This window comes from Polypterus senegalus, chromosome 13 (assembly GCF_016835505.1).
Source record: "Polypterus senegalus isolate Bchr_013 chromosome 13, ASM1683550v1, whole genome shotgun sequence".
NCBI lineage: Eukaryota > Metazoa > Chordata > Cladistia > Polypteriformes > Polypteridae > Polypterus > Polypterus senegalus.
Window position 1 is genome coordinate 50,437,507 of NC_053166.1, and position 17,760 is coordinate 50,455,266.

Below are 17,760 nucleotides of genomic sequence, written 5' to 3' on the forward strand. Positions count from 1 at the left end.
ACATGTTTTTCTGTTGATCAACAAGCCTAAATTGATCCAGGGACTGGTAAAAGTCCTGGTGAAAGTGCTACTGTATATGATGGGATAGCATTCCATCCTGGTCTAGTTCTTAGTTTTTGCCAGTTATAACTGGATGGCCTCCAGTTCTCTGTCACACTTTGCTTAAAAATAAGGATGAATTGAAGATTACCCCCTTTTAACAATAATATTCAGTTAGTACTAACAACAGAAATGGTTATGTGAATGAACTGAATAAGACTTACTTTTTTAGGTAAACCTGGTAACTCTAATGTTAATGCCTTATGAGAAGCAGTTTTTATTACTAAACTTTTATTATTCAAGCAAAAGTAATATTTTTGTTTACGTAACAAATTGGCTTCTGTAAAAAGTCAAAATTTCTATCTATCTATCTATCTATCTATCTATCTATCTATCTAGCTATCTATCTATCTAGCTATCTAGCTATCTATCTAGCTAGCTAGCTAGCTAGGTTGGTGTATTGCTATTTTTTAGTTGAATTCTGGTAAAGATAATTTCCCATCATGCATGGTTTCAGCATACATTGTAAAATTTCCTTGTAAAACCAGTATTGCTGGAAAAGATAAGCAGACAAGCAGTTACATTTTTTGCTTAAAATGATAAAGAATTTACCACTGTTATGTAACCAAAAGTTCAGACTTGCAACACAGATTTATTGCACTATGCTGAACAAGAAGGAACTGCAACTATTCCTGTAAGTTAAAGAGTTTCATCCAGGTTCCTGGTTAACAATATTCTACCTGATACTTATCCATCAATTTTTCTTCATTCTGTGCTGGTGTTGGTGGCTGAGACGGAAGGCTACCCTACATTTTGCCGGTTTTATCTCTCCATGCTATTCTGATGAATTACAGAAACACAGTTGCTTTTGGGACATTTGTTTTTAGTCTTACAAGTGTGTTAACTGATATGGACTTGAATCTATGAAGTGTAGGAACAGACAATAAGAATCAGAGTCACATTTATTTGCCAAAACTTAATCCACAGTTACTTATAACATCATATAAAAATAACATAAATAACCTAAGTTAAAAAAAACATACATCATTAACAGTTGAAAAATAGTGCAATTTTAAAGAAGATGTGCATATGAAGGTGTGTATGTATATACTGTGCACACACATTACATGCACATGTACTATACATATACTTGCACACACTAACACCTTTAAAGAGCATTTGAAAGAACACATGAATAAGTGAGCAAGAAAGGCTAAATTCCTGGTTTGTGAGGGCTCTGATTCTGTGAAAGAAACTGTCTAGATGTCTATTAGTTTTAGTTTTAATTGACCTAAAGGGTTTACCAGATGGGAGTTTTTGGAGCAAGTGATGACTTGGGTGAGATGAGTTAGTGGGAATCCTTTTGACATAGTTTATGACACTAGACACATTCTGGTGTGCAACAGATGGAAGAGCATAACCAATTATTTTCTCAGCAGACCACACCCTCGTGCTGCAATTTATTTTTGGAGTGGACCATTGCTAAACCACATCAGACAACAATGGAGTGAATGATCACACTTCCAATTGTGGCTTTGTAGAGTTGTCTTAGGATGGGCTGAAAAATATTTAATTTCATCAGTTGAAGTAAAATGTACATCTGCTGCTGAGAGATCTTAGTAATGGTTGGGTTGTTAATGTCCCAACTGAGAGAGTTTGTCATAGTTGCGCCCAAAAATCTGAAGGATTACACCCTATTGACTCAAAAGTCATTATTTTCTAGTGACAGGGGTTGTAGCTGCTGTTTGCAAAAGACTATTACCATTTCCACTGTCCTGGTAATATTGAACTCCAGGTTATTTGTACAAAACCAAGACGAAAGAAGAGTTGCCTCCTTTTCTATGTACATAAAAAGATATTAACATGACAACAATCAGCTTTCACCAGACTTTTACTTTTAGTCAGTTCTCCCACATTAATCCAACAAATTATCTGCTATCTGAATCTGCTTAGTTCTGGAAAATGGAAATCAGATTATTTCCTGGAAACATTGTGTGAATGGCCTGTCTGTTGCAGGGCACACTTGTGCGCACACCCACACTCACTAATACAGGGCCAACTCAACATGTCTTTGGAATGTAAAAGTAGAACTTGAGTTCACATGAAAAAGCAAACATGGGTGCTGGGAGAGCATGCAGACACTACTCAGACCATCACAGAGCTGGAATTTGAGCCTGGTCTACTTGTGCTGTGCAGTGGCCTAATTACTGGACTACCATGGTTATGCTGAAGGGCTCAAGGGTTTTATTGTTTTGCCTCAACAAATTGATCAGTAAGACTTTATTTATATAGAAATATCGAACACCTCACAAGTTGTTTTGCAGGATAAACAAAATTATATTATTCTATCAAATAAAACAGGCATTTAGTACAATAAAATGAATACAGTAGTGAAAATCATGATGGACTAAGAGATTGCCACTGTTCTCATTTACGTTTTTATCTTTTATATATATTTGACTGAGATAAAAAGGTAGAGATGTTCACTTTAGAATACATATATAGTGTGATGGATGGCCGGCCATTTATCCCGGCCAATACCCCCAAGCCGCCAGGTGGAGCCCTCCTTGCAGCGTGGAGGTCCCCAGAAGACCAGCAGGGCATCATGGACATTGGAGTTTTTATGCAAAGCCCTGCTGGATGCCATGGGGGCCACAGGAGGGAGCTACAGGGAGGACCGAGGGCTTCTTCGTGCCCTGTGACCTGGAGGTTCGTCACAGGAAGAGCGACGGACTTCCGGGTTGAAGAAAGGGACTATTTACCCTGACCAGGAAGGAATAAGGACTTGTGGACTATTGGGCAGAAACACTTCCGGGTCAGGAGGTATAAAAGGACTATGGGAACTCCCAGACAACGAGCTGAGCTGGGTGGAAGGGTGGCAACGCGTCTGGGAGCTGGAGGATTGTAGTATTATTGTGGTTTATTGTAATTTAATGAGAATTGTGGTGGAGAGTGTGCTTTGTGCACTGTGGCAAGAAAATAAAGTCAATTTGAGGACTTTTACCTGGTGTCTGGAGTCGTGGACAGGGCTTCAAGGGAGCGAGAGTGCCCCCTATCGTTCACAATAGATAAATGAAGAAACCCAATTCTAAAGTATAATAAAAAAAAATTAAAATTTAAAAAATGATGACTTCTTACATTTTTTTCCCTGTAGTATTCTGTGTAAAAATCATGATCGGATAAACTTTACTATACACATACCATTTATGGCTGTAAAATTTCTTTTAAAATGATATACATTTTTAATATGACTTTTTTACATTAATCTTCATATATTACATTTCTTTTAATCAATTCAAAATCTGTTCTGTCTGTGTGATAAGAACATACTTCAAGAAGCTAAAACAGCTCATCAATCTCTATTTGAAAACTCTGTTATCTCGAGATTTGAAGACCCACCAGCATAGTACATGTACGAGACTCCACAAAAATCTTGACATCACACATTATAACCAAATTATATCCAGGATATTGATTTGTCAAGCTGATGTAGTCACACCACTGTAAATTGTGATGTGTTCCCATTTTGGCACACTTATCTCTACACACTACAATTATAGCATCGTGCCAGAGATGCAGTGACTGTGCTTTTGCTTGTTTGTTGGTTATTTTAGTTGAACTAGAGAAAAAAAATGTTACAGAAGAAAAGTGTTTTATTTTTTATGATATAATTTTTTTATTAATGCTAAGACATAAATTGCAAACTACAATTTTGCTCTTCATTTAAGTCTACAGTTTGAGACTCTGAGGAAACCACTTTTCCCACTCTGGGCAAAGTTGGATGAAATTGTTTGATGGTTATAGTAAAAAAAGCAATATGTTTAGTTAAGAAGAAAGAAAGAAAGAAAGAAAAAGATGTTATAGCACGGTGTATTTTACATTGTATAGAATCTGCAGACGAGTCCTTAAAATTAACTAAGCAAATGAGTGAATCTCTCAGTGAAACACACTTTGCCTTCACAATTTCTTACTTGATGCTTGTTATCACTTGCTCTCTAAAGCACTAGTGCTGAGTGTTTATGTATTGTCTAAAAATGTAAGCATTATAAACTGAAGGAAGGTCAACCCAAACTCCAACCCGCCCCAAACTAACAGACACAGCATCTTCTACCTTAAGGTCACAGGGAACTCTCGAAGTCAAGAATCCTGCCAGGAAGCAACATTTTTCTGTCCTGTAGTTATGTAATAATTACAAATACAGTATTGCTAAAAGACATGCAACATAAACACAAATCAAAAATAAACCCGTGTGTTTTGCAGGTGACACAAACTCCCAGAAAAAGATATTTTATCATAATCCTAATGCTAGGCCAAAAACACTCCCACACACACCTCCAAACAGGCAGCGAAAGACAAAATACTGAAACAAAGTATATAAAAAAAAAATAAGCTTAGCTTTTAATGCTGAATTAACTTGAAACATACAAGCAGCGATAGAGATAAGGAGTTTATTGTAACCATCAGTGTCAGAACAAGAGTCTCTGATACAACAGGAATGTGGACAAAATTCTTGCCCGATTCTCCTATCAGTTGTGCTTATGTGGTTTGGTTTAGAAAGGATCCAATGCTGGATGGTTTGATGATTTCCAACAAGTGACTAATCAAAAGTTAAGTCATTTAGAAGCAACAGATAGGTGTGCTCCCTTTTTATTATCGTATTCATATATTATTTACAATTGCCAAACAAATGCTAAAATTCCAAAGACTCTCCTTTTCCTCACTGTAACCATAAATAATGCCAATTTGTAAGCCTGCAACTGTAAATTCATTCTCTGTCTCTGTTTCTGTGTGGATATTTTAAATTTGAAAGGTCTTGTTCAGTATGGTGTTAAATATTCTCAGTACTAGGTAGGAGACTTTTATATAGTGCATACAGCACGCAAGCTAAATCTATGTGTGAAATATGACAATATAGCAAAGAAAATAATTTATATAACTATAAGCATCTAAAGCATAAACAAGTGACCTAGTAATTAGTATGTTTTTACCACTTACAAGTATTATGCATTATATATACAGAATATGTGTATACAGTATGTACAGGTATGTATAGTATACCTGTACATATACATTATTTGTGATGACATTCATTCCAAGGCAGACCATGGACCACCATGGAGACAGTGAAAAGAAAGAAAAATGAGAAAACATATCAAGGGTCAGTCAGAATATAATTAATTAAAGATCAAAATAAGAAACCAATATGTTCAGCACCAGCAGTAGCTCTGACAAGAATATACTATGCTTGAGTCTCGCTGAAACTAACAGGGCTTCTCTGATGTTGATAGGTAGATCGTCCCAGGGTTTCTCCCAGAACTGCTTTAGCATTTACTTGCAGCCTTTTTTATTTATAAAGTCATGGAATCAAACATCATAGTGATGCAACTAGCTAACAATGAACTGATCATCTATTGGTGTTCTCACTCACCAATCATTGATTCAGATAGCTGCAGGGGTTCTGCAGCTCCGGTCCTTGACATGTCAAATTTGAGTCAAACTTATCACTGTAAATCAAATATGTTTAATACTGGAAATACAAGAAATATATTTTTTGCTTAATCAAGCAGAATTTTCATTATCTGAAATTTCCTCATGTCAGGTCTGACTGCCCGATTCTGACAATTAGAGCTGTTGTCCTTAAGCCAGGATTCAAATCCAGACCTCATTGTGTGTTTTCATACCCGGATTATTAAAAATATGGGATGCTGATTATTAATTATTCTGTATGCCAAACACAAATCATATCCTCAGCCTTCAACAAATTCAGTTATAAGCTTGCTGTCTAATAAAATATGATGATATCTGCTCAGCTCCTAGGGCTGGTACATCATACCAGGCAACCATGGGCATGTTAGCTAGCAAGAGTGACTGCATGACAGATTCCCCTCAAGCAAGTATTTGCCATATTAATATGTAATTAGACTTTTTAAAAAGACCAGCCACGGCTAGTATAAATATAACAGTTGAGTAATGATTCACAAGCTGCAGGGCTTCATTAAAATGAAATTAATTAGAACTAATAGGCTGTGATGCTGCCTTGCCAGAATGCAGACTACCTTCTGTGACGCAACATGGGAAGTTCTGCTCATAAGTACAGTATTTTGTGTGTGGCTCACATGCCTTGGGTCCATTGAATGATATCTTCAATCCCAGTGATCTTGGAGAAATTACAATATATTCTATTATGATTTTTAAATAGCAGCTATACATGTTTAAAGATTGCTAATACACTGCTGGAGAAGCCTTGCTACTCTTCTGTATTTTAGTAGTCATTTACTGTATGTCTTGCTCTCTCTTGCATGACTGCTTTCTGTTTTAGGTATTCATTATATTGTACAATGTAATTGACCCAATTGCTGTTCTTATCCAATTTTTAAGTTATTATTTGTTTAATATCATTATGTACAATACAACATAATCACTTTCCTGTATAGCTTTTTGACATGATTTCACCAAAGTTGTGAAATCAAAGCTTTTGTTGTCTTTTTTTTTGTCTTCTATAAAGGATCTGGTTATGCCAATAGTGGATAATAAGGATAAAAAGGTAGCAAAGTGGGCTTAGTTCTCAAACTTGCTGATCTCTGTATTTGCACATTGTCCACTCTAGTTTTCCTTGAGTACTCTAGCTTCTTCACACATTACAAAAATATGTGTGCCAGGTTTAATTGGCCCACTGTGAATACAATTTGGCGTGTAAGTGGTCATGGCCTGTGATGAACTGGTGTTCTTATTTGAGATTTGTAAACTACATTGGCAGGATAAAAAAGAAAAGAATAAAAAATAAAGTTAATCAAAGACTTTGTTAAATGGTGCGACTCAAACCACTTGCACCTTAACACCAGCAAGACCAAGGAGCTGGTGGTGGATTTTAGGAGGCCTAGGCCCCTCATGGACCCTGTGATCATCAGAGGTGACTGTGTGCAGAGGGTGCAGACCTATAAATATCTGGGAGTGCAGCTGGATTACAAATTGGACTGGACTGCCAATACTGATGCTCTATGTAAGAAAGGTCAGAGCAGACTATTCTTTCTGAAAAGGTTGGCATCCTTCAGCATCTGCAGTAAGATGCTGCTACCAGACAGTTGTGGCGAGTGCCCTTTTCTACGCAGTGGTGTGCTGGGGTGGCAGCATAAAGATGAAAGACGCCTCACGCCTGGACAAACTTGTTAAGAAGGCAGGCTCTATTGTAGGAGTAAAGTTGGACAGTTTAACATCTGTGGCAGAGCGACGGGCACTAAGCAAACTCCTGTCAATCATGAAGAATCCACTGCATCCACTTAACAGTGTCATCTCCAGGCAGAGGAGTAGCTTCAGTGACAGACTTTTGTCACCGTCCTGCTCCACTGACAGACTGAGGAGATCGTTCCTCCCCCACACTATGCGACTTTTCAATTCCACCCGGGGGAGTAAATGCTAACATTAATTTTATTTAAATTTTTTTTTCATTTTTAATTACTATTTAATTTAATATTGTTTCTTTGTATCAGTATACTGCTGCTGGATTATGTGAATTTCCCCTTGGGATTAATAAAGTAAATATCTATCTATCTATCTATCTATCTATCTATCTATCTATCTATCTATGATATGCTCCACCTACCTGGGGCTCTGAATTGAACTGAAAGAGTTAAAATGTTGAATAGTTAGATCAATGGATAATGGGGAAACTGTGATGAAATGTGCCTTGATGTTTCAGCCTATAAAAATCTTGCTTTGAAACACTGGAAATGATTCTGGTTACTTTGCAACTGAATAACTATTATTTCTCTTCCTGCAACAGCACTCTAAAGGATTATGTGGAGAAATGTTGGAAAGATGTTAGAGTTGGAGATTTTGTTAAAGTGGTGTGCAATGAGATCATCCCAGCTGATATCCTCCTCCTACACTCATCTGACCAAAATGGCATCTGTTATATTGAAACTGCAAACCTGGATGGGGAGACCAACCTGAAGCAAAGGGAAGTCGTGAGAAGTTTCTCCAGAGTGGTATGTGGATTTTTTTTTATCTTTGCAATGCAAAATATAAGAATCATTTTATGAAGCAAGATCGCAGTGGAATGATTGGGTTTACCAACACATGCAGCTGTGGATGGAAAGGTATCAAGTGCACCAAAGCAGAAACTTTGAAGGAGTGTACACCTTAGAACATTTTTCAAGATCCTGGAAAGCTTGTTATAATTGTTTTTCTGTGTAGTTATGATTCATTGCAGTCAGTTCATTTATTAATGACTTCCACAATTGTTATTTTCTCTGTATATTGTAAATGGGCAACATTGTCTCAACAGACACATTCAACACACCACAAGAGTTATTTTAATTCATTTAGTTTATGAATAGGTGGCATGATGTCTTTGTGGCTGGTGTTCTGTCAGGTTTGCATGTTCTCCATTTCCTTGCCTGATTTTCACTCCCACATCTCAAAGATGGCCTTTTGGGTTCATTTAAGATTCTTCGTTGGTGCCAGTGTAAGTGTGGGCTGATGTAACAATGTTACATTGAGGCTAGGGATCTGCACTGGCAATCGGAAGGTTGCTGGTTCGAATCCCGTAAATGCCAATAGGGACTCTGCTCTGTTGAGCCCTTGAGCAAGGCCCTTAACCTGCAATTGCTGAGCGCTTTGAGTAGTGAGAAAAGCGCTATATACAGTGGGTACGGAAAGTATTCAGATTCCCATCAATTTTTCACTTTTTGTTATATTGCAGCCATTTGCTAAAATCATTTAAATAATTTTTTTTCCTCATTAATGTACACACAGCACCCCATATTGACAGACAAAAAAAAATTTTGAAATTGTTGCAGATTTATTAAAAAGAAAAACTGAAATATCACATGGTCCTAAGTATTCAGACCCTTTGCTCAGTATTTAGTAGAAGCACCCTTTTGAGCTAATACAGCCATGAGTCTTCTTGGGAAAGATGCAACAAGTTTTTCACAACTGGATTTGGGGATCCTCTGCCATTCCTCCTTGCAGATCCTCTCCAGTTCTGTCAGGCTGGATGGTAAATTTTGGTGGGCAGCCATTTTTAGGCCTCTCCAGAGATGCTCAATTGGGTTTAAGTCAGGGCTCTGGCTGGGCCATTCAAGAACAGTCACAGAGTTGTTGTGAAGCCACTCCTTCGTTATTTTAGCTGTGTGCTTAGGGTCATTGTCTTGTTGGAATGTAAACCTTCGGCCCAGTCTGAGGTCCTTAACACTTTGGAGAAGGTTTTTGTCCAGGATATCCCTGTACTTGGCCGCATTCATCTTTCCCTCGATTGCAACCAGTCATCCTGTCCCTGCAGCTGAAAAACACCCCCACAGCATGATGCTGCCACCGCCATGCTTCACTGTGGGGACTGTATTGGACAAGTGATGAGCAGTGCCTGGTTTCCTCCAAATGTGACGCCTGGCATTCACACCAAAGAGTTCAATCTTTGTCTCATCAGACCAGAGAATTTTGTTTCTCATGTTCTGAGAGTCCTTCAGGTGCCTTTTGGCAAACTCCAGGCGGGCTGCCATGTGCCTTTTACTAAGGAGTGGCTTCCATCTGGCCACTCTACCATACAGGCCTGATTGGTGGACTGCTGCAGAGATGGTTGTCCTTCTGGAAGGTTCTCCTCTCTCCACAGAGGACCTCTGGAGCTCTGACAGAGTGACCATCAGGTTCTTGGTCACCTCCCTGAGTAAGGCCCTTCTCCCTCGATCGTTCAGTTTAGATGGCCGGCCAGCTCTAGGAAGAGTAATGGTGGTTTCGAACTTCTTCCACTTACGGATGATAGAGGCCACTGTGCTCATTGGGACCTTCAAAGCAGCAGAAATTTTTCTGTAACCTTCCCCAGATTTGTGCCTCGAAACAATCCCGTCTCGGAGGTCTACAGACAATTCCTTTGACTTCATGCTTGGTTTGTGCTCTGAAATGAACTGTCAACTGTGGGATCTTATATGGACAGGTGTGTGCCTTTCCAAAGCGTTCTATCTTGGTCTCATCAGACCAGAGAATCTTACAGAGAGTCTTAGCAAACTCCATGCAGGCTTTCATGTGTCTTGCACTGAGGAGAGGCTTCCGACAGGCCACTCTGCCATAAAGCCCTGACTGTTGGAGGGCTGCAGTGATGGTTGACTTTCTACAACTTTCTCCCATCGCCTGACTGCATCTCTGGAGCTCAGCCAAAGTGATCTTTGGGTTCTTCTTTACCTCTCTCACCAAGGCTCTTCTCCCCCGGTAGCTCAGCTTGGCCGGACGGCCAGCTCTAGGAAGGGTTCTGGTCATCCCAAACGTCTTCCATTTAAGGATTATGGAGGCCACTGTGCTCTTGGAAACCTTAAGTGCAGCAGAAATTTTTTTGTAACCTTGGCCAGATCTGTGCCTTGCCACAATTCTGTCTCTGAGCTCTTCAGGCAGTTCCTTTGACCTCATGATTCTCATTTGCTCTGACATGCATTGTGAGCTGTAAGGTCTTGTATAGACAGGTGTATGGCTTTCCTAATCAAGTCCAATCAGTATAATCAAACACAGCTGGACTCAAATGAAGGTGATCTCAAGGATGATCAGAAGAAAAGGAAAGCACCTGAGTTAAATACAGTATATGAGTGTCACAGCAAAGGGTCCGAATACTTAGGACCATGTGATATTTCAGTTTTTCTTTTTTAATAAATCTGCAACAATTTCAAAAATTCTTTTTTTTGTCTGTCAATATGGGGTGCTGTGTGTACATTAATGAAGAAAAAAATTAATTTAAATGATTTTAGCAAATGGCTGCAATAAAGCAAAGAGTGAAAAATTGAAGGGGGTCTGAATACTTTCTGTACCCACTGTAAATGCAAAGAATTATTATTATTAAGAATTATTAATGTAACAAGGATCAGCATTAGTTTGTGTAATGAATGAAAGAGGTACTTCATTTGTCTTAGTATGTTAATATTATCACAATATATAAAACTGACACAAGGAAACTAATTACATTTTCTCCATTTAAAGCAGGTGAAACAGTAAGTTTTCTCATTTTAATGTTTTTTACTGTATGTATTTTACAATTAAATTTCATTTATTGCATTTTTTACTAACAATACAAAAATTATGATTGATAACAAACACATAGAAAAACTCCAAAAAGTATTAAACTCACATTATATAATTAAACAGATGTGAAAAAATGATAATTTGCTAAACCAAGAACTGTACAGTGCATTTGATATAAAGAGAGAAAAATGTTAAAAGTTGATTCCCAAGTAACTTAAAAGTAACATTTCAATTTTTGACTTCTTGCCATAAATAGTCACATTTCAATGTTTGCACTCTGACATTTACTGTCGCAATAATATAATATTCTCAAACTGTTTTAGTCTGATTTTCTGTTGCAGAGGGCCCCCACATTAACTTAAAATATAAAATTCATATTACTTTGAAACAAAGTTTTATTTTGTGCCCCACAATAATTTAACTCAAAGTAAGGGTATTCATTTTCATGAAGTGCAATATCCATGTGATACATAATATAACATGCCAGCTCATCCTCATTGCCCATCACTCCACTTCTTGGACAGTTTTCCACAAATTAACACATTTTAATCATGTGTTTATTATCATCTTGTCACCATAATCATTTGACCACCATTTTCAGCTTGCCGCAAAAGGGAAGGTATGAAGCACAAAATACTTAAGCATCTCTTTTGCCAAACCAGAAAGCAGACCAAATATGAGAAGTTTGTTGACTCTTGCTACACCAAAACCAAACTTTGGTCAGCCTATGTGCTACATAAAAGTCAGCATTCCTCATACAGTATATAAAGTGGGAAAGCCTACCCTATTTAGGTGCATTTATTACTCTGTTATTTTATTTCTTAAATGATAAGTTTGATGTTTTTCATGGTATTTTATGTATTAAATTGCCACATTAATTTGCATTCTAAACTGAATCATTTTTTTAAATTAAACAAAAATACCTAACCTGCTTTTGTGCTTTATAATGGATGTAAAGGACACTGGGGTCCAACATGAAAATAAAGCCTTTAAACTTACTCAATATGTCTACTTTGAAGCAGCAAAGATTTCATCCATGTTTCCAAGGCATGCTGGTGGCAATAAAAGTAAACTGGAAGTAACACATTATATCACAAATTCTTAGTGCTATTTTTTGAGATAGGATACTTTTCTTAGTGACTTGTCTGCTTGCAGCAGGTGCTGTGGGATGACTTTTGAAAACAAGCCCCCCCAAATTCTCCAAAATTCTGAAACTTCACGTTGTGTATTAAACTAGTTGTGTCTGTAATTCTTTTTGTTCAATGGTTATTTTTTCTTTCATTCTGTGTTGTTATTTTACATAGTTTATGGAGTGAAAGTCACTCTGGCTATCAAGATTTGAAGGTTACACATAAGAGTTTCATTGTACTTTGATAACATAAATATATCTGAACTGAACTATTTACACTGCGTTGCATTTTTATAAAAGCCCTCACACTGTTCGATTCCATCTGAACTAGTGTGGTGCTGAGGTGTCACCTGTTGCATGGCTGTACTCGGGTCCTAATCTGGATGCTGAGTTGGTTTGTCATGTGGTGGGTACGGCAATGCGCTGCATCAGTGCGTATTCCTAACTCTCTCTCTCTTAGGTTTTTAAAAGATGCAAGCCACCTAAATGTCAATACCGTGTGAAGGTAAAGCTCACAGGGCCAATCAACTCTCAGCATTACTAGCCATGAAGCGTCTGCATGACACAAGCACAATAAAAAAAAAATTAAGTGAAAAATTTAAAAATGCATAGCGTGTAATAGAGTCAAGCCACAATAAAACACAATAAAGCACCAATTGTTTAATGCTATAGCACAAGCTGAGTCACTCTAGCAGAAGATATAGTAATAAAAGAAGTGAGGACAATGTTTTTGAGTGAGCAAACTCACTGACATCAATCAATCCATGAACACTTGGGGAGAATGTGCAAAATCCATGCAGATCCAGGGACAGTCAGGCAGTAATAACAGCTCTCTGCTAAAACTCTGCCTATGTTAAAGCATCCATACTAAACTTACTAAATTTTAACCTGATTAAAGCTAAATGTATAAATGTGAAAGTAAATGTACAGTATGCCTATTAGTTCTTGTCAGTTCATTGTATGGAATGTGCGTGCTCAACCTTTCCCTCGCTTAGCACACACATACATGATGAGAGCGTCAGCAACAGGCAAATAGCACAATAAAAGAATTCTTAATGTGGCAGGAATAAGCTTCTGTGAAAGACTGTGAGTGAAGGGAAGTATGACTGTTTTCAGTGATTTTTGTCTAGCTTTCTATTGCAAAGAGCTGGGCATCTGCATTCAATAATATAAATTAACAACAATGGGAGACAGCTCTTCAAGATGAAACAATGCCTTTGGCCCTGAATGGTTCTACCAATCTCTTTTAAAGTGGCAGATTCTCACAAAAATGTTTTGCTTTTTTTCCTTTGTAAAATAACACAGAGATGCTGTTTTGAAATTTGTATGCAATCTCTAAATATAGATCAATGCTCAATAACACTCTTGGCTTGCAATATGAATTTATTTGGCAATTTTCAATGCTTTTTGTTATCACATTGAACTTTGTTGTCCTTTAATCTACAGGTATACTAATAAAAGGCAAAGCCATTACTGACTGACTAACTAACTGACTGACTCACTCACTCACTCACGGACTCACTCATCACTAATTCTCCAACTTCCCGTGTAGGTAGAAGGCTGAAATTTGGCAGGCTGATTCCTTACAGCTTACTTACAAAAGTTTCGTCCATATACTGTAATAGCCTGCAGCTCGGTTGCCGTGTGAGGCGGAGTTGCATCTCGCATCATCACATCTCTCACGTAATTGAGTGCCTGCCCATATAAGGTAAATATTCGCGGGTGAAGGACTGTGCTTAGCATATTCATAAGTGCAGCTACTGCGGAAACCCTCCCTCAGCGAAAGTGCAAGAGAAACTTTTAAGTGCTGGGACTGAGCTAAAATTAAATAAAGCCATGGACATCACAAGATCGCACAAAATATTCACGAGATACAAGTTTAATGAGAAGACGCAGGGTATAAAGCCTCGATGCTAAAGACCTGGCGAAGTCATGCCTTCTCTGCTGGGCTAAAAAAATATCTAAATCACAAACTGATGTTAATTATATTTTGTTCATGAATACTTATTAAATAATTCCAAATAGTCTGTTTGTTTCCTTTCATAGCTTTTCCGATGGTTGTGCTGCTTCCAGACATGTATTTTCGTATTAAAGCATTTAACCAATCACATTTCAGCCATCATTTATTGCCAGGCAGAGAGGCCTTCACAATCCGTTGTGCAGGCCCTCTAACACAGAATAAATGTCGATTAAACTGTTGCTTCAACCAATCAGATTTTGAGTTGGTCTCAGTAGGGCCCTCTAGCAGGTGTACGGCAATGTCACCGTATTCAGACCCATTGATTGGATAGAAGCCGATATGAGGAACTCTACGAGGCCAATGAACGCACCGCAGGCACTCCGAGCGCAAGATCTTCGCACGCACTATAGCCAACTCCATGGCAAGATTCTGGACCATATTATTTGCCAGACACAGACCAGATTTCAAGACCACGAAAACTTGATGTTTGTCTCGCTCCTCAGCCCCCAAAAGTTTCGGAAATACAAGAAAAATTTGCCGCATGTAGCCTTCTCCAGTTTAACACAAGAGCCACGGAGCAGTTTTTGATCTGTCTCGGCTAAAAACAGAACTGACTGTAACGTTTGCCATGGATGATTTTGCAGGAAAATCTCCCACTGATCTCCTTGACTTCCTTCATCAGAAAAATATGAATGAGAGCATGGGGCAGCTGTTCACATTGGTATATTTGGTGGTGACCATTCCTGTGTACACTGCTTCTGTCGAGCGGACATTTTCAGCTCTAAAGCGAATTAAAACTTATGCCAGAAATACGACAGGGCAGGTTCGACTTTCAGCATTAGCTTCAATGGCGATAGAAAGGGACTTTTTGATGGAACTGAAGAGCACAGATAATCCATACGACAGAGTGATTGAACTCTTTTTGAGGAAAGAGAGGAGGATGGATTTTGTTTAGAAATAAACCGAATTTTTGGTGAGTAAAATGTTGTGATTTTCCTAAATAATATTGCAAGTTTATGAGTTATTATTGATGTTTTTTATGTGTGTCGCGGCTGCAGTAGAAAGGAACTTGTTCACCCCTGGTTTGTCTATTCAATAAAGGCATTTATTGTGGCTACAGGAGTTATCTATCTGCAATGCAGCGGCTCTTTATACTGTATTTCTGCGTATTAAGATGGTTTGTACATTTAGCACAAGTTAATACCGGGAAAACATCTTATATTCACGAGTAGCGATTTGTGTAGTGAACACTTCGATGAATGAAACCTGTTATCTTTACAACGGTTGACAAACACGGAATGTAACTTCATAACACTTCCTCCAAATACGAAACCTGATTGAAAGAAATAATAATAATCAAATCCTTGATGACAGCAACACTCATAACAGTGACAAAACAATTACATTGACAATCAGGTTATGTTATTTTAAAAATGTTTCCTTTTCTTTTTCATAACTTCTTTAACTCTCTACTTCTCCGCTGCAAAGCGCAGGTATTTTGCTAGTTCCATAATAAAGCCCAAGAGCAGGCTTGGTATGTTTTTAAAACATATAACTAATGCTTTAGTTTAGAAGACAAGTTCATGTGACAAATTAATATATACCATGGTTGCAAAGAAATAACTTCTACAAATATACTGAACTTAACCTTTAAAAAAGCAACGATTACAGCACATTAGAATGCGGGCTCCCATTAGTGTATCTGTTAGTTTCTGTTATGCAACAAAAACTTTACCTATGTGTGTTTGGCTGTAATAGGACTTATGAAGAACCAATCACACGTTGGAATTAGAGCTAACTATAGGTCATGTGTTACCCTTTACTGTTATGTACCAAAACCTTAACAAGCACTTTGTGTGGTCTTAATAAAACATATGAACATACATACATACAAAGTGTAAATGGCATGTTTGAGACAATAAAAAGACTTTAATAAATGCTTTATTTGCATTACACAGTGCTACATGACTTATAACTTCACTATAGCAAGGTCTTGGAGTGCCAGTTATAAAATTTCTAACCAATGTTTACTTTCCCCATATGACCCCTGTTCTCTAAGTAGCTCTGATCGTACATTAAAAGTTTCTGATTGCAAAAGGCTGTCTTGTTACTAACTTGTTTGTGTCACAGAAATGCAACCATTGTTTTTATTCAGAGCCCTGTGGCATGTCCAGCATATTTATGAAACCTTTGTTCTTTCTGTAACAAGATGCCTCCCTTGGCTGTTATCATATGTTTTTTCTCCATGGAGATTAATAATAGATGAGAAGCTATTTGTATAGCTTTATCTGTCAATTGGAAATCAAAGCCATGGCACATATCAGTGAACAATTACAGAGATGGCATTGTCTGAAAATGCAACCAGAGTGTCTCCTTTGTCTGATTACTTATGTTTTGTTCCTTAACAACATATGTCCTGCCTTAAAATTCAGTCATGTATTCATTTTTGTGTAGTAATACATGTATCCATTTGTTTGAAGTGAAGTAATGTTAACTGTGAGCAGCATAACTCTGCAGTAATTACCACTGCAGCTTCACAACTCCAAGATACCAAATGAAAATCCTTCCTTAATCACAGTCAGCATGGAACTGAAACAATTTACCGGTTAAGCACCCCGAGTACTCTGTTTTTGTTTCCACGTCAAAGATGTGAAGGTTTGGTAAATTGGTCCAGATAGAAAAAAATGTGGCTATGTGAGTGAGTGGGGCCTACAGTGAACTGTACCCCATCCTAAGCTGGATCCTTTTTAGCAAATGTTTCTGTCAGGATGGGCTCTAACTCCCTGCAACCATAAATTTACTGTTTTAGAAACTGTTGGGATGGCATGTAGTCATCTCAAGGAAGTTACCTTTATCAGAGGTTATGATTCTGTAATGTTTAAACAACTTTATCTTCATAAAAATGCTTCTGTAGCCAACACATGCTCACTGTAAATTTCAGCAAACTCTGTTTAATTATTATACTAACCAGGATGTGATTACATTTTATTTTAAAAGATACACTTTATTCAGTCCTCTAAAATAATTTTCAAGTATAAGAACAAGCCATTGCAATAACAATTTTTCCATGCAAAATTTTCCACCCATAAATAAAACTATGAACAACCCAGGCTATTATTTAGAACTCTTCTGTTGACACTGCTACTATAGCACCTTTTAACTGGAGCGTGCCATTTAAAAGACTGGGGCTTCGGCTGATTAATCAACCAAAAGAAATCCATCCATTTTCTCTGAACTATTTCAAATCATTTATTTGCTAGCTGGTCTTGACTGTAAATATTATTGCAGCAAATCTTGGGGAATGAAAATGATGCTATATTCTCTCTGTACTCTTAAGCAGAATGTTTGATGGACTGTTTCATCTGAAATGTGTCTGTCATTGGGACAATTTGTCCTTCCTGACCTCAAGGTAACACTGAGATATCCTCAAAGTCGTTAGCTAACAGCATTCGTCTTAAATGAAAGTTACATCTTGCCTGAAGAAGGGGCCTGAGTTGCCTCAAACGCTTGCATATTGTCATCTTTTTAGTTAGCCAATAAAAGGTGTCATTTTGCTTGGCCTCTTATTACACCCATAATGGCTAACACAGTACAACACCCTAGTACTTAACAGAAAAAAATAGACAAATATTGA

General features: G+C 37.7%; 1 protein-coding gene across 3 annotated transcripts in view; it reads left to right on the plus strand.

The window, feature by feature from the left end:
- Positions 1 to 17,760, plus strand: part of atp10b (ATPase phospholipid transporting 10B) — a 356,966-nt gene that overhangs the window by 221,064 nt on the left and 118,142 nt on the right. For all 3 annotated transcript variants that reach the window (XM_039775061.1, XM_039775060.1, XM_039775062.1), the window contains one exon: positions 7,820 to 8,024. In XM_039775061.1, coding sequence (XP_039630995.1) covers positions 7,820 to 8,024 — 205 coding nt within the window. The remainder of the gene's footprint in view (positions 1 to 7,819; positions 8,025 to 17,760) is intronic.